General features: G+C 39.2%; 1 protein-coding gene across 1 annotated transcript in view; it reads right to left on the bottom strand.

The window, feature by feature from the left end:
- Positions 1 to 21,152, bottom strand: part of LOC135473400 (regulator of G-protein signaling 7-like) — a 31,886-nt gene that overhangs the window by 8,435 nt on the left and 2,299 nt on the right. The window contains exons 2-11 of the mRNA XM_064753253.1: positions 20,042 to 20,138; positions 13,911 to 14,071; positions 7,895 to 7,946; positions 7,275 to 7,339; positions 5,372 to 5,448; positions 3,997 to 4,078; positions 3,630 to 3,731; positions 2,014 to 2,075; positions 1,444 to 1,557; positions 682 to 885 (exon numbers count right to left, since the gene is read on the bottom strand). Coding sequence (XP_064609323.1) covers positions 682 to 885; positions 1,444 to 1,557; positions 2,014 to 2,075; positions 3,630 to 3,731; positions 3,997 to 4,078; positions 5,372 to 5,448; positions 7,275 to 7,339; positions 7,895 to 7,946; positions 13,911 to 14,071; positions 20,042 to 20,138 — 1,016 coding nt within the window. The remainder of the gene's footprint in view (positions 1 to 681; positions 886 to 1,443; positions 1,558 to 2,013; positions 2,076 to 3,629; positions 3,732 to 3,996; positions 4,079 to 5,371; positions 5,449 to 7,274; positions 7,340 to 7,894; positions 7,947 to 13,910; positions 14,072 to 20,041; positions 20,139 to 21,152) is intronic.

Genomic DNA, 21,152 nt, shown 5'->3' with positions numbered 1-21,152 from the left:
TCAACTGTACTAAATCTCAGATGTAAGCTCACTTGAAGGTGTTTGAGGATGTCAGGTTTACTAAGATGTAAGCTCACTTAAAGGTATTTGAGGATGTCAGGTTTACTAAGATGTAAGCTCACTTGTAAACAACAGCCCTGAGGATTTCTTGAAGATGTCAGGTGTACTAAGATGTAAGCTTACTTGTAGACCATGACCTCGGAGGTGTTTTTCAGGATGTCAGGTGTACTAAGATGTAAGCTCACTTGTAAACAACAGCCCTGAGGATTTCTTGAAGATGTCAGGTGTACTAAGATGTAAGCTTACTTGTAGACCATGACCTCTGAGGGTTTTTTCAGGATGTCAGGTGTACTAAGATGTAAGCTTACTTGTAGACCATGACCTCTGAGGTGTTTTTCAGCATGTCAGGTGTACTAAGATGTAAGCTTACTTTTGTAGACCATGACCTCTGAGGGTTTTTTTAGGATGTCAGGTGTACTAAGATGTGAGCTCACTTGTAGAACATGACTTCTGAGGTGTTTTTCAGGATGTCAGATGTACTTAGATGTAAGCTTACTTGTAGACCATGACCTCTGAGGTGTTTTTTTAGGATGTCATGTGTACTAAGATGTAAGCTCACTTGTAGACCATGATCTCTGAGGTGTTTTTCAGGATGTCAGGTGTACTAAGATGTAAGCTCACTTGTAGATCTTGTCAGCTAGGTGAGGCACTTTAGATAGGCTGGTTATCTTCATCTGCTCGCAGGCCTTCCAGAAGCGAATATTCTCCTGACTGTATTCCTTCTGTAGAAACTGCTCAAACTCTATCCTCCCTCGCGGGTCGCTCATCAGGTCATAAAATCCAAACGCCCAGCGCTTGACCCGCCGCTCTGTCGGGAACTCAATCCTAAACACACCAAACACATATATCGGTTAGTCTTATTAAAAGGGGGAAAAAAGTCTTGTGCCGCTATGTGGAATGACTATGCCATTCTGGAAGTGGCTGATATCAGAGTTTGTCCAGTTGATTCACTTGATGATCATTGGTTTATTTATTTAAATGGTTTTGTCTCTGGTTAGTGTTAGAGGATCAAATAAGTGTAATGCAGACTGCTTCGAGAAGCTCATCTGCATCATGGACACTGTAAACAGGACACTGTTCATTCTGTATCTGTACAATGGTATGTTGGATATTATAGTAAAAATACCTAAATCACAGGTGCTCTCTGCCTGACAAGTGGTCCTGTAATCGTTAAACTAATTCTATCTGTGATTTTCTTTAATTAGGTTGGTCAGACAAAACTACACTTTAGAACAACTCAGAATTACTAGTAACAAATAAAAATGTTCATCAGGCAGTGACTGATGCTCTAGAACCTGTAACTCCAGTGTAAAATGATTTGATGATTGGAGTAAATCTTATAAACTGGATCAGCGGGATGCAGTGTTCACAGGTATAACTTACAGATCCGCCTCTAGCTCCCAGAATGTGACATCATCCGTGATCCATGGATTGGATGGCTGAGGCTGCGACAGGGCAGGGTCATGCTCTTTGTACATCTCAAAACGCACATTAAAACTGAACAGAGGATATGGACAGCAGGTATATATTATGTCACTGTTCCAGCATGCATGATGTGGTAAACCCTAATTATCCAATCATTCCAGTATGGAACTGTAATGCAAGTACAGAACTTGTCTAAATTAATAAATATGATGTCTGAACAGAATCAAGGTGCACTTTCCATCATTTCATTACAGAACCAGTCCAGTCGAGGAATACAGTTACATATAGGCCATTTCACAGTCTACTTTGTATGCTACTGATTAAAGCCTGGAACATCTAAGCACCAGTACAAAAAATTACGCTAGTATCCAAGCACGTTTCTATGAAGACAAAACAAAAATAAGTCTCACCTTATATAAAATTTAATTATTTGAATGTTATTTAAAGCACAGTACTCAAGAGTATTTCACAGGCAAAGCCCAAAATAAACCTCAGATACCTGTGTATCATGTCATAAATATACTGTACCTTTCAACTGCCTTGGAAACCTTCAGGCGTGGTCTGGCCATAGACAAAGATAGATATGCCAACTGGAACACGAGAAAAATGCTGCTGATCTGTCTTGTTCTTAAAGTCAATCCACAGACACATATCCATACACGGGAATACATGTACCTGCTGATGCCCAGCAATGTTTGCAAAGGAAGATAATATGAGTTCCCTAGACACAGGAGATGCATATCTTGTAATTATTCTGACATTACCCAAAAGCTAAAACATAATCTGCCTGTGTGTACATTGTAATATTCTAATTTTATTCACTTGTGTGTTTAAAAATGTAGCAAAATAATCATGGACATACAAAAAGTACTTATATGGACTCATGCAGGAGTACTCCTGGATGTACACAAAGCACTATAGGATATACAGTAAATTCCACCAACAGTTATTGTCGTTTACTTTCGCACTGGCTGAAATAGTGGTAACATGACAGAAGTAGGTGATTAGCACCCACCTCCCTGCCCCCTGCACGGTTCATTACCCTGTATGGCAGCTATGGTCCCTAATCTGTGTCACTTCACTGACAACAAGGTGTGCGAATCTCTTAACTGAAAGATTCTTCGGGTAATGATGAAGTCACGTCGCAGTATTATCTTGTGTATAATGTATGTGTGTATCTTGTGCATATTCACGCTCACCAGTGGATGTCTATTCTCAGCCCACATTATGCAACAAACATCTGTACACATGTATTTCAGCTACAAATGGATTTCACTGAGAAATATTTGTCATCAGCCTCCCGTATAATATGAATGAAGTATGCCCTTCTATGTCATTTCTTTACTGTCCTCCTATTGCAGAAGAGTAAACTTTCATGCGTTTTGAAAAAACATTTTTTAAACACAGAAAACATAGTTTCCGCAGACTATCAGGGCTACCCTTTTTAGGTAGCATTATTTGGCATATGGGGATTCAGACATGTTGACATATCAGAAGTTTGCACAACACTGACTGGCTATATATCAAATAACGTGCATGTTTTATGATTACCTGTATGCAAATATGCACAGGTGTCGCCAACGAGAGGTAAGATTATTTTTTTGCCTTTCGTTGGAAAAAATCATAGACACAGGGAGATATTGAGCCCTGCGACTATAAGCAGTCGCTTTAAATGCAGATTGAGTCATCTGCTGGTAATGTACAAGTAAGAATTTGCAGGGTGCTAAGTTCAGGTATAAAATTTGTATATGAAAATCTCGGCATTCATATTAATGGAGATTTGACATGCCACTCCATATCTGTAAAGGTACTGGGTGGTCATGCTCATCAATCTCCAGACAGTTTCCTCCTGAATTCCCCTTCATCATAAAATGGCGATCATAGAACAATCAAGGTGCACCTATTGTGAAGTTTTATGTCCCGAACTCATTATCATTAAAACTGACGAAAACATGAACTGTTGGTGGCAGTAGCAGAAATGTAGTTTTACTGCTCAGTGAAGTGTGAGCTTGTTAATTACATTTGAAAACTGTTCATAGAGCAACAAAGTACTTTACATGAGATACTCTTAAATGTACACAAATACTCCTAAATGAACATAAAATACTCCTGGATGTACACAAAGTACTCTCTGATGTACCCACCTCTCTCCTTAGCAAATCGATGTTTTTCTTCCTACGGGCTGCCATTTGACTAGGCTGAATGTTCCTCTGAGGGGCTTGCTGTAGATGTTTGATCTGACCAGGCTGCAAACAACAACATCACCTTGTTATTGACTGCTGTGCCAACTTTGCACACTTTGGCTTGATGACACAAGGCTAGATACATTGAATTAGCTCTCTTTATGTACCGAGTATGATACCTACGATAAACCTGCAGATGCTGTCCACATCTACCACACATACACCAGCTATGGGGATAACAAACTCACTGTAACAGCTTCTGTTGTAACCCACTATCAGTTTATTCCTATGTCCTGCAGGTATTCACCTGTCAGGTGTGCAAACTCACCGGGGGTCGGTGGACTCTCCAGAATGCTCTCTCCTGACTGTCCACGACAACACGCTCACCTTTTTTACGATCCTTCGCCAGTCTACAAATAAAGATAAATGACATGATCCATGCACCTTACAAGAAGTAACCAAATCAGACGTAAACCTCAATCCAGCACTCTGGTTAAACTTACCACGGATATCATGCATTTCAAGCAACTATACACAATTGTAGTACCTGGAAAAAGAACAGACGGGTACCCTGTAAGAAAGGGGTTGTATTCTGTTTATTTGGTGCTCAATGTCTCTTTCAACAATATTTTAGTCATGTCACAAGAGTGATGTGCATGTATCGGGCAGAACTTAAAGCGAACATAAACAGCACATGGTCTACCCGCTGACGGCGAACTCCAAGCCAGATAGTACAAAGGTTTCTGAGCTGTAGATATGATTTGATTTGGCACTGAACCACGAATCTAACACTAAGGAAGTACACTCCTTGACTGGACTGTATACAGAGACTAAAATCTAAACATACAAAATGTATGCTTAGAATGGGTGAAAGAATGACATCTTTATTTAAAGAGGATAACACTGGCAACCTGTACGATTTACTCTACGACAATACATGAACAAGTAAAAACAGTACATACAACTGCATTTCTTAAGCCATGAAGACAGTCAATAATACATCACTTAATTCATCAGCTGAAATCATAAATAGACATGTTGCAATTTACTGGTTGAAATAATTTTTAAATTTGACTGAAAATCAGTGCGTAAATGATGTTGCCATTTTGATTTTGCATTCTAAGCCATTCCAAGCAGGACAAGCTCACCATGAAATTGCTTTTATGGTCAGAATGATCAGAACTGTCCCTATCAATATGAAGATTGCCAACAGTTGATATAAGAGAGATATTGTATACTCCTCTGTTTTTAACAAATAATTCTTATAGTTATAGTGGTGACTTATGCTGTATTTTACAAACTGAGATAAATAAATCATTTTCAAAACTGCGTTAATTTCCATATAATGATAGTTAGACACACCACTTCAAGAAAAAGCTTGTGATTCCAAACTTTAATGGTGTCATAGTGACCATGTGTAAATAATTTTTGTAAAACACAAATCAAACTGACAATAAACTTTTTTAATAAACATTTCATTGGGAAACCATCATACTTACAGCTTGATTAGCTTGGGCGGCCAACAGTTTGGGAGCTCAAACATTAAGAAGGAACATTAAAAGACAAACTCAATCTGGGGAGGATGTGATAAGGTTGGCCACACAGGATCAACCTCTGTTCAGGACATAAGACACTGTGTAAGGTACCAAACATCCACCTGCTGCCATAATGACAGCCGGTTATAACAGTGAAGAGAAACTGACCTGACTTGTTCCTCTGCTTGCATAAAGATGAACTCCCATTTATCACATAGCATTTTCTGTAGCTTATTGAATGATGCCTGGAACAAACCACCAGAACAGTTACATGTAAACTTTCTGTAAATGCTGATCTAATAAAACAAAAGGTCAAGTGGTTTACAGTAGTTTCTTGATAACCTGGAAACCCCTGCAACTGGACTCAGATAGGGCACACTGACAGGACAGGCAGCACATTAACTTCTCTTGGGACATCCCTTGTACATGTAGGTGTGATCCAGCTAAGAAGCCCACAGGCTTTTAATCCCAAAGCGTGAGAAGTAGTACCATGTAGCCCATAATGCCTGGACTGGAGACATAATTGTCACTACTCAATGACAATTATGTGAAGGTTATGTCGTGTCAGCTTTACACTCTGTCACATCAAAAAGGTGTATTTAAGTAGCCCTGGCAATCATCATCATACACCTCAATGCGATAATGACAATGGTTATTTTAGTGGTCTTGACATTGGAGATGATGCCTCCAAATTTAGACTGCAAATACTGGAAGCAGATATATTTTGTGTTCTTCTCATAATGCCACACCACGCAGGTTTATAAGACAAAGGAGTGAGTGAGTGCTTGGGGTTTAACGTCGTACTCAACAATTTTTCAGTCATATGACGGCGAAGGAATCATTAGGGTGCATGTACGTGTAATGTGCCTGCTTGTTGCAGGACGGATTTCCACCGCTCTTTTATTTAGTGCTGCTTCACTGAGACGACTTACCGAAGGCAAGTAAGCCGCCCTGCCCGAGCCATTATACTAATACGGGTCAACCAGTCGTTGCACTATCCCCTTCATGCTGAACGCCAAGCGAGGAAGATACAACTTCCTCTTTTAAAGTCTTAGGTGTGACTCGATCAAGGATTGATCCTGGATCTACCAGTCCCGAAGCGGACGCTCTACCAACTGTGCTATCCGGGCCGGTTTTATAAGACAAAGAGGCAATATGATATACATGTACTAATTAAACCAAAAGTCAACATCTACAAGTAAATCCAACTCTGAAGTTCTGGTCAAGAAAAATTGGAATCAAAGTTTCTTTAGGAGTATTTTTGTGAGGACAATATTATACTGAATTTTAAACGAGAGGATAAATACAAATGGTCTTTAAATCAGGGCAGAGATAACTTTTTTGGAAATCTGATTGTGACTACCCTACAGCTGACTAAGTTTGATTGTCAACAACTATCATTTAACTGATGGTGACTGTCAACGACTAGCATAAGAGTGACTGCCAACAGCTGACTGATGGTGACTGCCAACAGCTGACTGATGGTGACTGCCAACAGTTGACTGATGGTGACTGCCAACAGGTGACTGCCAACAGATGACTGATGGTGACTGTCAACAGCTGACTGATGGTGACTGTCAACAGCTGACTGATGGTGACTGCCAACAGCTGACTGATGGTGACTGCCAACAGCTGACTGATGGTGACTGCCAACAGTTGACTGATGGTGACTGCCAACAGCTGACTGATGGTGACGGCCAACAGCTGACTGATGGTGACTGCCAACAGCTGAATGAGGGTGACTGCCATCAGCTGACTGATGGTGACTGCCAACAGCTGACTGATGGTGACTGTTAACAGCTGACTGATGGTGACTGCCAACAGCTGACTGATGGTGACCGCCAACAGCTGACTGATGGTGACTGCCAACAGGTGACTGATGGTGACTGCCATCAGCTGACTGATGGTGACTGTTAACAGCTGACTGATGGTGACTGCCAACAGCTGACTGATGGTGACCGCCAACAGCTGACTGATGGTGACTGCCAACAGCTGACTGATGGTGACTGCCAACAGCTGATGAATTTGTATTTTCCAAGAGCTATGACATAATGGCAAATCATCTTCTTACCTGCTCATATTCTTCCAAGCCATGTTTCTGCTTATTGCGCATTGTTCTCTTTGCCAGGTAAATGGCTGTAACACAAACGTCCAGTGAACATTAATACCGTCTGCAGTTACACCATTATGCTGACAGACTACAATACTTGACCAGACTACCCATTAATCCATCAATGTCACTGAGAATTACAGAAAAAATTATCAGCTGTCCTCAAACTCTTTTGTTAGTCAGAACTTTTGATTAGCAGGTTATTTTTAGAGCGGTGATAGACATTTCTCCCTGAGAAAACACGTGCCATGTGGGAGTATTAATGCAGCTATCAAATTTCATGGAGCTTCATTAAAGAGTTCCATGAATACCACTAAACTGTATCACCAATAAATCTGACCGTCATCATATAAACAAAATACCTGTGCTCTTGTGTATGTTGTAAACATCCATATCATAAATAATTAAATTAAAAAAAACTCAACAAATACCAATACTAGTCTAATGTTAAGTCTGTAAAAATCGAAAATGCAGGGAATCTACTATCTCTATTTCAATGGACTACATCACTAAAGTATAAATGAGTAGTTCTAGTAAAAGATAAATCTGTTCATACATCATCAAATGTCAATGAGACTTACCATAGTCCACATTGTCAGGGTCTGGATTATGTGATGGCCAGTAACATGGGCTCTGTGGGCAGAGAAACAGTACACAGTTAAATACAGCTTCTTAATTAAGGTACACTTTTAACTCTTGAGGATCTTGAGGATCACATGTTAGGATAAATATACTAAAAGCCATTAGACACACATCACTCTTTCTGATGATGTAAACTGTGAACGGTTCAAGCCCAAAACTGTTGCCAGACATACAATTATCAGATGGCAGAACCGATCTGAATTTTAAGCAGGGATTAAGTTTGTAGCAATGACATGGTTTTGGGTCTCTAATTTCATAGCTGAATTTGTAATGATACATCAACAGTTCAACTGTCACATGTCCACAATTGTTAGACTCTCCCAACGTCTTCAACAAACTGGCAGCTCACGCGACAACCAATGGGGCAACCACACGTCACAAGCCCAGAATAAGACCACTACATCCAGGTCACCCATTTGAGGAACTGTTTCCAGCCAGAAGCGAGGACAGCTTCAGCTATTCGTGGGAGAGGGGCAAAAATTGGTCCTCAAACCATGCGCTGCCGTTTACGTGAGACAGGGCTACATGCACGAAGACCCCCATCATTCTGACACACAGCCATCACTCTTCTCTGTTTTGATACCCATCAAACATGTCTGGGGTGAGATGGAGTGGAGACTTGCCAATATGGCTCCGCCCCTCAACTTGCAGCAGCTGGAAGCGTCTCTCTGAAGGATACATGGCAACTGATCCTTCAGGATTTCTTCAGCAGGGTCATCTTTCCTCTGAGGAGGTGTACGGCAGTTATTGATGCCGGTGGTGGACACACACGGTACTGATGTTATCTTCCTTGTTGGTGTTTACCTTTGTGAACATTTGATTTAAACCCCTATCTGTGTAACCCACGTTGCCTTGGTGAATACATGCCGTGCAACCTCCCAGCTATAAACAGAGTCCGCTTGAACTTCCCCTGAAGTCCCCAGTGAAGCGCAAAGTAAATCACACCGGCTTCTTGGGGACTTCCAATTGTGAAGTGTTACTGAAGTCCCTTGACCCATGTAAACCATCACTGGGAAGTCCCTTTGAAGGCCATCCAAAAAGTACAAATGAAGCATCAAAAGGACTTTCTGGAAGTCCCTATGAAGTCAGTACATAGGGAGTCCCCTAGAAGCGACCTGAAAGTCCCTTAGAAGCATTCCCTGATGTCCTCGAGAATCACTCCAGGTTCATCATTGTAAACTTAACAGAAAGTAGATATTCTATAAATGGTTTTATTTGTAACGTAAACCTACCTCATTGCAAGAGCTATACATGCACCTGCAACATGTAAGTTTGCTATCAGCAAAAAACATACCTGAAACCTGGTCATCCAAAATGATATAGCTTGCACACTAGAAAGCATTTGTTAATATAGAAATATCATAAACTTTCTACTTTGCCAGCAGTGACAAGATATAGAATTGTCAGCTATCTAACGGTCTTTACCACCTTGCACTTTTCATAAAATAAAAAAAACAAATTAAGATTAGTATATATTATTAGTTACTAAGTAAATATTTCAAAAATAATGATGTCTAAAGTATCTACTTTCATACTATCTAAAACAGCATAAAGCTTGTTCATCACAAAAGATAACATTTAAGAAAGAATCATGTACTTGAACATGCAATGAACATACATCCAGAACGTCATGTTACAGTTCAATCTATAAGGCTACATACTAGTCTTTTTTACACATTTTAGAACATTGCTGTATTGGTAACCAATCTGTATTCCAATACATAAAGATGGTGCCTGGCCTTCCTTTGGTTGATGCACATGTACATCCAAATTTCATTTACTTGTCAACACAAACTTATCATTATGACTCATCTAGATATTCTTCATCACATAGTGTCTGTCATAAATGCAAAACTGGATCCCATTACCATGGATTGTAAGGCTTAGAAAAGGAAGCCCAGATTTTGTACATTTTTTAGCATCCCATTCCTTCCTGGTCAACTGGCAGGTTACAGCAAGAAGACAGTTTTCTATACATCCCATGCTAACTTAGTACCCACTGTCCTATCTTAATCTTTTGCATATGTGCTTTATTACTACCCAGTAGACTGAATTACTCAAATTTCAATGAGAGCAAGCAATTAAACAATGAAATCACGGGAAGATAATTCAAGTTCTTGAAGTGCTCTGAAGTTCCTTATGCCCTTGGCAAAAGTGACAAACACCAAGAAGCTCTCCGGAAGTCTCCTGCATCTTCTAAACTACAAGAGTCTAAGAATTCCTTCTGATGTCCCTTGGTGTGGGCAATTGTTCCAGAAGTCTCTACGGAGCACCCTGGTACTTTAGGGAAGTCCACTTGAAGTCCCTACTCTCTTTTAGGTTTTTACAAATTCCTATTAAGGTCCCTGTGAAGTGAGGGATTTCTGTAAAGCAGGTGCTCCTTTTGTAGCTGGGTTTGTAACATGTCTCATTCTCTTCAAAACTATTATATATACATATATTATTCTTAGATGCCAAAACTTGCCTGAGAAATGTGCCAATCTGTCAGTCATGTGCTTCAAAAAGCAATATAAATAAACATATTTTTTTAAATTTTCACCTAATTTTAAATGGGCTTTTTAGTATTTGATTTAATTTGATGACCCACTAAAGGTATATGAGCCTGCATTAGTCAAAACCAACACACCGATCACCTTTTTACTCTGTGCTTCATGAAAATGGTTGTTAGGTAAAAAGTTTATTAAAACATGAAACCACTTGTCTTTATACAGACAGAAAAATGTCATACAATTGTTCAGTGTTCCACATTTTCTGTCTTACACAGAGCTTCAGGGGAAGACCATATGGTATATGGTTCCTCATAAGAACTGACTCTCTTTCTAAAAGCAGACAGCTCAGTCGGTTAGCGCGCTAGCCTAGCGTAATGAAACAGCAGTCTCTCATCAATGCGGTCGCTGTGAGTTCAAGTCCAGCTCATGCTGGCTTCCTCTCCGGCCATACATGGGAAGGTCTGCCAGCAGCCTGCAGATGGTCATGGGTTTCCCTTGGGCTCTGCCCGGTTTCCACCCACCATAATGCTGTCCGTCGTCGTATAAGCAAAATATTCTTGAGTACGGCGTAAAACATCAATCAAATAAATAAATAAAAGCAGACAGCACACCACTAGATTCTGTCATTACAACATTTCTAATACTCCTTAGCCCTAATCAATGTTTTCCCAGCCTTATGGCCACTGAACGTTGACAAAACTTCCGTGTGCATTGTCTTGTCTTATTAGATGGTTGTTACTGAACACTACATTTGGCTTCCATTATGCCCAACTGAAATTCATCATCTGTTACCTGTCAAATTTGCTGACGGATTTCCTCTTAACCCATCTCAAATCCCACTTAGAATTTCAGCAGTGACGTCATTGGGTACAGGTTTATTAGGATAAAAATCCTTCACATAATGATGAACTCAGTAAACCATCCTAGTGGGCCACACTTCAACCACTAGGTGTTAATCCACCCACATCTATAATGCTACACAAAGTGTAATGGTCTACATTGTGTCTTTGTAAATGTGTGTACATTCATGTGAATACATGACAGCATTTCAACTCATACCACTCACAATCATACTGCAGATTGATACCTATACAAATCCTACATGTATATTCTCTGCAACTCCGTAACTGCATATACACCGACACTGTTCTGGCTCCCAACAGACACATACAGATTATGCACTGGTGACATAATGAAGTAATTGACTTTACTTTCTTTTGTTATTTTTCAGCATTATTTTGGTGACATCATAAAAACATCATTGATTTCCTTGTAGAATGGATACACTAAGAGGAAGAATCTCAAATTTTCTGTTCATGGCATGGACGGTATGTACTGTACATATACTTCTAACAAGCTGCATCATTCACTGTGTCCATGAGAGATGGTAGAACACAGCCTCACATTTCCTCAAGTAATAATTCCCTGCCACAGACTGATTTCTCACATTTTACACAGTACAAGTACAACTGTGAAGACTTTATCGTATTAGCCAGGTGAGCAGTGACACCATCAGATACATGTCTGTCACCAGACACCTGTGAGAGGAGTCCACTTGTGTGTGTAGTCACCAGAGAGGCAAATTGTGTAATGTGAGCAGCCAACTAATTCCTGCGAGTGCCAGAAGAAAGAAAAGGAAGAGAAAACAGCATGTATCACTCTGAGGAGTAAGTGTGCCAGTGGTTGTCAGAGATGGCAGGCAGACTGCCAACCAATTTAGCAAGGATCAATCAATAACGCTGTATAATTGATGGAAGGTGGCTAAAGGCTGGCGTGATACAGGAATGAGGCCAGGTGAAGGGAAACTTGCCTCTCCCTCCCTGCCAGGCCTATCTGTCACAGTCAGTCACTCCCCAAAAGGGAAGGAAAGTGGCAGAGAGAGGAGAGGGGAGTGGGATGCCTTAAACTTCTATAGTGAATCAAGGCTGGTGATGGGAAACGAGTCTCCCTGGCTTCCCTCCAGGGCTATGGATCACATCAGCTCTATGGGTTACAGTCATGGTGTGAAGTATATGTAACTGACATGGACGATCAAATCTGGAGAGATACAGGAACTAAATGAGGTGAAACTAAACCCAATCGAGCCTTATCACTCTTCCGAAGGTGGCAGAATAAATGCCAAAAAGATAAAGCCTTCTTCCTCCTTCTTTCTACTTAGAATTTATGCCACCTTAAACTGAAACTACAGGTTTGAAGCCATCCTAAGACATGTTATTCTGAGACCTTTACAAAGAATCCAGTTTTCCATTGTACAGGCAATTTTATGACATCTACTGGACGAAATATTTTTGTATTCGGACAGCAATAACTAATACAAATGTTTCAGTCTACTTCACTCCATGATTAGGTCATTGGATTGGTTTAGCTGTGAGGCTGGGGTCAGGGCTGCCAGGCTGTCACATCAGCTCCTACTCCGGTCACTACTGGCATGCACAGATTATAGCCATGTAACACTGTTACCCTTCCATTAATACCCAGTCCCCCCTACGCCCTGTGAACCACCAGATACCCACAGCCTCTAGCAGTGGATCAATTAATGTCTAATTGACCCACAGGGTTCCTAAGCTCCCAATCCAATAGCAAGGATTGGGTAATACAGGCAATTTAATGCCTGGCCAGGAAATCAAATAAGTAAACTGGTGGTGAGCGAGCAAGCAGAAGGGTAAGGTGCAAGTTTATATGGCCATCAAGGAAACATCCCTCATCCAGAGGAACCTCGGCTGTAAAGCTGGACATGTTTGGCAGTCACTGATTTTAAGTCCATAAACAACCCTGGATGTTTGCAGCTCGCCACAGAGAAAACACATCATGCTTTCCACAGTCTTTCTGTTCAAATCTGGCAGAGAACTTAGTGCCAAACTGGACAATTCTTTTAACCGAGAGAAAAATAATATCCTTCTTCAATAAAGCACCTTTTCAAAAGCACCAAAAGCATTGTAACAACTAGATGTATTTGGATTTGTCCTCAAAATTCCTGTCCTGTTTTAATCATGTCCAAATGATCAAAATAACACAGACATTACCTAACTGTTCAGAGATCAATCAACAAAGGTATGGAAACACTAGTGGTTATTAAAATCTTTATAACACCCTTCTGTGCTTGGTTTGAGCTGTCTTATGGCTTAATATGTCAGAGTTTATCTTTGTACTTGTTCTCACAAGTTTTGACTAGCTCTATTTCAGCAGATTCAGCCAAGACGAGGAGACAAATGTGTTGTGTTGGGTGTGTGTTATTCTGACATACTGTACTACTAAAATAACTGATACAATTCAATCAAGTGTATGTCTCACAAAAATGCTTACACCCACAGTCTCTTTATTATAGGTTATACCTGTTCTAGTCTATTTACTTATCAATAACAATAAAATGTTAAAACTCATTGAAAAGATTATTCTGTCTTGAAAACCAACGCCTTTGTTCCCTTAAACAAAAATGTCTGAAAATGTGCCGATAAAACATGCTTACCTGAAAACGGTAAAATGATCCATCATCCTTCACAGAGAGGTTTTTTACATCTGTTATGGGGAAGAAGTAGCCATGTTGACATAGGAGATTAGCAAGGTGCAAAGCTTCAGGAGAATCTTCAATGTCCAGATGGTCCATTAACCAGTCACAAAGATCATAGCCTGCAAAACACACAGTACAACAGCATTTCATGTGGGTGTTCCATAAACCAAGTCACAAAGATCATAGCCTGCAAAACACACAGTACAACAGCATTTCATGTGGGTGTTCCATTAACCAAGTCACAAAGATCATAGCCTGCAAAACACACAGTACAACAGCATTTCATGTGGGTGTTCCATTAACCAGTCACAAAGATCATAGCCTGCAAAACACACTGTACAACAGCATTTCATGTGGGTGTTCCATTAACCAAGTCACAAAGATCATAGCCTGCAAAACACACAGTACAACAGCATTTCATGTGGGTGTTCCATTAACCAGTCACAAAGATCATAGCCTGCAAAACACATAGTACAACAGCATTTCATGTGGGTGTTCCATTAACCAAGTCACAAAGATCATAGCCTGCAAAACACACAGTACACCAGCATTTCATGTGAATGGTCCATCAACCAGTCACACATATCATAGCCAGCAAACGCACAGCACAATAACATTTCAAGTGGATGGTCCATCAACCAGTCACACACATAGCCAGCGAACACACAGCATAATAACACTTCATGTGGATGGTCCATCAACCAGTCACACACATAGCCAGCAAACACACAGCACAATAACACTTCATGTGGATGGTCCATCAACCAGTCACACACATAGCTAGTGAACACACAGTACAATAACACTTCATGTGAATGGTGCATCAACCAGTCACAGACATAGCTAGTGAACACACAGTACAATAACACTTATGTACATGCAATTGGTTCATCAACCAGTCAATCAGTAACACACAGTGAGGAAATCCCTTTTAGATTTGACAAATGTATCTGAAGGAAATGCAGGCCATGAACATGACAAGCAGAACCATGACAACCCCACAAAATGTAATTCTACCTTCTTCAGGTAGGGAATAATTTCGAAAATGAGATATTATTTTGTTGGTGAATCCAGCAATGTTATCTAAATACACCTTCTTCAAACAATCCGCCTCTTTGGGAACTTGAAGAAAATTAAATTTTATGTTTCTTACTTTGTTAAGGCATGATAGACTTATTTTTTGTTTTAAGGGCAAATGTTAGGTCACAAGTTGATGAATCTGACAATGATGACATTTATACATGTAGCTTTGCAGGCCCTGTATGGAGATGTCAGTGAAAGGTTCTCCAAAGCTCTGATTCACAAATAATTGTTTTAACCAATACTTACTTCGTACTAACGAAAATGGTTCATACAGTACATATACTGACAACAGAGATGGCATTATAGATATTATAAGTTGTAGTCTTACATGTATTCTCATAATACTCAATACCTCAATATCTTTTTATATACGTTGGCTAAGTTGAGACGATCTTCACATATTGACAAAAGTAAACTTTGCGACATGTTATATAACAAATATGGAATAACGAATACCTGAGCTATTGCGAACAAGAGGCTGTCATATAACAGCCAATAAGAATAAGAAAGCTACCGGACATCACAAGGAAAGGAGGGTGATGTCTACTTGACCCTACATGCCAATCAGGTCAAGCACCTGGATTAATATTGTGTGGCAAGGGAAATACAACGAAACTTACCAACACAGACACTGCTGAAAACCGACATCTTGTACCCACCATCAATACCCACCAGGCCTATCTTGGCCCACTTTTATCTCCATTTTGCAAACCATGTTATTTTTATTGAATAAACCAACTTGTATTTGTTCCATTAATTTGTATCTACGGCATGCTAATTCTTTTTGTATAAACCTACAAAGCAAACCAATATTTTCTCACTGTACTAGGCATAATAGGTTTACACAATTTTTACTGTAATTTAGTGGAGGCCTTTTTGAAAGCACAAAATGACACGAAATTAAAAGAGCATCTTTCTTTTAGGATACTCTTTCAGCGAAATTTGCAAAAGCTCACCATACGTCTAAAATCTTAGCGTGAACTGATTGACCTGTGGTAATGCAGACGCTAACTGCCATGCCACAGGTATGACAATAGCTCTCTATACTGTGCACAAACGAGCTACTAATGAACACCTACAGGCATGCATGTGATGAATATTCAGCTTGGTCCTGGAAAACCCCTCTACAACACGAAGTTTTATACACATGTATGTAGTGTTGCTATTCATTACGACATCACATCTGAAAAATGGGACTTTTTTAAAATCTACTTGTATAATATTACTGAATGACCTGATTGTATTGCATCTAAAGAACGGTATTCTTCTCGCTACCGGCATAAATATGGCGACACATATTCTAATATTAAAGTGTGTTAAACAGAAATAGATGTGTGAACAGGTTTGGTATCATCTCTGTGTGTTTCTATGTACTTCTCCATGAACATCATAATGGAATCTGCCGTAGAACTCATGCATGCATTAAGATGGTCAAAAGTCAAGTAACATATCCTTCCTCTAGTTGATCAGCAGTTCTAGACACATGTACAGCATGTACTGTGTACAGACATACATAGCTGTGAGGGAGAACACAGGTCAGTTCCGTGCTTGCATATAATACACCTGTCCCGCATCTTCTATGTGTAAATGTATACTCAACACAATTAGACACAAGGTAACTGAGCTAAAGCTATGCCTGTGACATCACGCAAGCATAGGTGTACTTGTACATGCAACGTTACTAGGCCCACTACATTTTGTAGGGAGTGTGGTATAGGTTAATGGGTTGGAGTAAAGCAATGATTGCACAAACAGTCAGTTCTAACTCGGGGTCAAGACTGGATCTTCAGTACACAATCATGCCAGGCATAACAGAAAATTCTTATAGACACAATGTCTTCAATGGAGAACTACATAAAAAAAAACAAACAACCGACAATATATCGGGACTGGGTAAACTCAGCAATCAGTAAATATGCAAGAATACAAAGTTGGAAAAACTTACAATGAATGAAGGGACAGACAGACCATGACAATTTAAAGTAATTTTGAGTCAAATATCATGCCGTGACAAGTGATTGGTCATGAGATCAATACATTATATGAAAATGAAGGAAGATATCGCACAAAAATGAAAATTTGAATGAACAAACACAGGCAGATAAGCAAATGTTAAAAAAATGTAATGCCAACGAAGGTTTCGTGACAAAGGATTTCTCATCCCAAACCTGAGATTAATCCGTTAAGTCTGAAGGAAGAAACTGTGAAGACAGAAAATGTTCATCAATGACGTCATTACTGAATAGTTCTGACCATTGATGAAAAATATGCCAAAAATAACGGGGTTATTAAGAAATTTAGAATATGCCTTAAAAATGAAAATTTCTTTCTCGTTTTTTAGAATGATCAATATCTTTTTCATATTGCTCATTTTTTTGGTTTTACAGTACATTTGCATGTATGCGTTCATATAGCTTTGTTAAGCCTGGGCCTGCATCTATTGAACATCTCAAAGGGGAAAAAAAAAGAATTTAGAATAAATGCCTTAACAGCCAAATATGAGCTCTTTCCTGTTCTGAGTTAAGTGGCTTGACAACTACCAGCACAGGAGTTGTCCTATATCTTTTACTTTCCATGTTGTGGTTCCACACAGGAGAATCTGTGGTTTGGAGTGAAATCAACTGGAAAAGCGACTTCTTTGTTTGTCATAACATACAACACATCTACGTACTCATTCAATCTTGTCAATAATTAAACTGATGAATTGCAAGTTATGCTGAAAACACAATCTAATTAAACAAAGTCTGATGCAGTAACATTGGATCTCCTTTAGATGGTTGTGCCTTGCTGAAACAGACAACATCCTGAGGCAAGGATAAATAAATCAATTAATTCTGCCCATGAAATTGTGCCTTTGACGAGATTGAGCGCTGGCACTCTGCTAATTGTGGCTGTGAGGTATGCAAATCCCTGGTTTACGTCTTCTCCCTCAGAGGCTGACGTCACACCTCTCAGGTTCAGCTACAATTAACCCACTTCCCCATACACTGATACCTTTATAAATACCTTCCACCTGTACATGTACATGTCCAAAAGGAGAATGACAGGGGTTGAACCCTTCTCGTTGAAAACCCCCAAGAGAGGGAAAATGACATCATCACAATATTACCAGATGATTGTCTTACCTTAAATAATTGCCTTCAGAAGTATAATGTTGCCTAGAGGTTTACACACAAACAAGTATGACAGTATTATATATGCATATCTTTAGGACGTGCTAACTGCAGTGTGAACACGGTGTCAATACTGAACATTACAATATGTACATTTAAACAAGTGGTATATACTACACAATATTATGTGATAAAGGTGTCTATAGAGCACATTATTTTATGAATCAGCTAATAAAGACTGTACTACAAGCTCACATGTGAACAGGGTTACTACACCTTGTGGGCATGTTATTGTAATTTATTGTTCACATTTATATTGCCATGTGAACCAGGCATGTGTCTTATATTGTATACTCAAATCTGCAAAACATTTACACAATGTAAAATGGACAAAGTGTCTCTACTGCAAACCAAGATGTGTACAAGACAAGGTGTAAACAACACAGGCAACCTTTGTGCTGATGTGAACATTCTAATATTGCATTTGTAAGCACCTGCCACATTTAATAAATAGTGTATTTAATCAGCATTTTTTAAATGGGTAAATGATGCACAGGTTAACAATGAACCATGTCTACATGTACAAGTACTTATGGTCATGCTGATTCCGCAAGAATGTGAACAAGGTGTCAGTAAATCAACCAATGTGTACAAGGTGTACACTGTATAAAAAAAGAGTTTCTTCCCTCCATAATGCTGGCCACTGTTGTATACGTGAAATACTCTTGAAATGAAGAGACCACTGTCAATATGGCTTTGTGTTCAACACCAGCTTCCACTCAACATAATCAGGTGACAAATGCCAGTATCTTTTTACTGGCTTACAGAGTGAAGTGCCTAGCTGCTAAATTATATCAAACTGTATGGTAACCACACATTAAGTGTAAGGACCACTGCATATACCCAGTACATACCCTGTATGGTGGCACATTTGGCATTAAGTAGCACAGGAGCTGTCCAATAAAGATCTTAATTCACTGGGAATATATTCAGGCATTTAGCTTCCAGCTGCTGAGTAGCATGACCCAGTAAAACATGCAGACATTCATACTATCTAACAGTATATTTGTGTTTTTCTCATTCTTAGCTAAACCCAGGGCCAAGAAGCTCCAGCTATTACATGCTCTATGTTTATCTCACAATCACTAGAGCCCAGTGGCAGCTCTTTCCCTTCACCCCATGATGAATCCCACCCCAGCTCCCAATCATTAACACATGTGCCTTACAGTTTGGGGACACCTGAGCAAGTATAGCACATGTACATTCCTGCCTCAATACAATCCTGTTTACATATACATATATCACGCTACACATGTACAATGAATATTTTCAGCTGCACTACAGAAAATTGATAATATGATTTACGCATTTACTACATGTATTTATAACAGCTAGAAAAGGTTATGTTACCTTTTGTGTCTGCAACAGAAAAATCTACTTTACATGAAGATTTGCTTCAAGCCATATGACATTCACTACTGAAAACTTTATATGCTTAAAATACAAATTCACATGAAGTCTACGCATGTTGAGCATTGTATTATGGAATAAATCTGCATGCAGCAACTCCTATTTTGGATCTATGCAAGGAAGTTGGTGGAAAGTTTATTTTCTACCTGCACACTGTGCATGCTGTGGAGATTTTCCACGTGCACAGACAAATTTTTTGGGTGTTCAGTTATGAAGTCCAATCAGAATCGAGGAATGATGATTAAAGTCTGTTTCTAGATAAAACTGTCAGCCATCCAAAAAGACATCAGCAATGACAAATGTTATTTAGGAAAGCATTTCCGCTTTGCTTCTTCACTCGGATGCAATGTTGAGACAAAACTAAGCTCAAATAAGGTAAACCTAAAATGTAACCTACTGTAACCATCCTTTAGTCGGACTTACCTGTAAAAGCACATGGTATTGTCGTGAGGAACATTTTCTGGCTGCGAACAGGTATTCCAGTCTCTGGATGCTGCATGCTTTTGATAATGTTCTCCATCTAAAAAAATAAATGAAAAAATGTAATTAAAAATACGCTATAGTGCACAGGTCCACTTTATTCAATGAAGTTCATGAAAGCAAATTGAGAAAAGCCACAAAATGTTAAACCTGGGCACTGGACATGCTGACTGTAAATGCAGCAGATATTTATCAAAATCAAAAAAAAAAAAAACCAGACTTGATTGTCTAGATTTACAGAATGTTGAGCTTTGTATAAATTATATGTACATATAGTGTACAACTGGAAGTGACCAATATATTTTGCTGTATTCCCTCTTCAAACTACACATACCCTAAATGACCTAAAATATCGTCCATGACTAACTTGCACAACTTGCTCTGAGAACTAATGATTCTACAAAAGTGTTTAAGGCTGGTTTGGAAGGTATTATGATATTCTGCTGGAAAAATGTATTTTTCAGCACCAAAAATGATATTTTATGTCATTTTCTGCCTCTAAAAATGCACTTTTGTGGGTGAAATTTAGGATAAATTTATGCAAGCCATTGTGTAAAATAAAACACTTTCTTCATTGTCTGACACTTTCCAAGTATATTAACAAGTATATTTGCAATTTTTTTCAAAAATATCATCGCAACTTAACACACTTTGCTAATTTACATGTATTTGATCGCTGTTTAATGACTTTTCACTTATCAACATTGGTTGACAAAATTTATAACCAGAGGAAACTTGAAGACTCAGAAAAAACCTTCATCGTTTGTGAAGGTCATGTCAAACCTCCTGACAAAAACCACTGTTGTTTCAAACATGCAAACTGATTAGACAAGGGGTTGATAGACTCAATGAGTCTGAGCTTTATACACAGACATGTATGCAAGGCCCCTTTTCACAATTTAGAAGGGCACGAGTAACACACTTTATCACACTGAATAATAACAGCCTAACTGGTTGTCATTTTATATGGATGATATAGACAGTCACAACATTGCCAAGAATAGTGCAGTAGGTAAAAACATGGTTAGTGCTCCTTCACATGATGATGAGTTGA

Source organism: Liolophura sinensis, chromosome 1 (assembly GCF_032854445.1).
Source record: "Liolophura sinensis isolate JHLJ2023 chromosome 1, CUHK_Ljap_v2, whole genome shotgun sequence".
NCBI lineage: Eukaryota > Metazoa > Mollusca > Polyplacophora > Chitonida > Chitonidae > Liolophura > Liolophura sinensis.
This window is presented reverse-complemented; position numbering and strand designations above follow the sequence as displayed.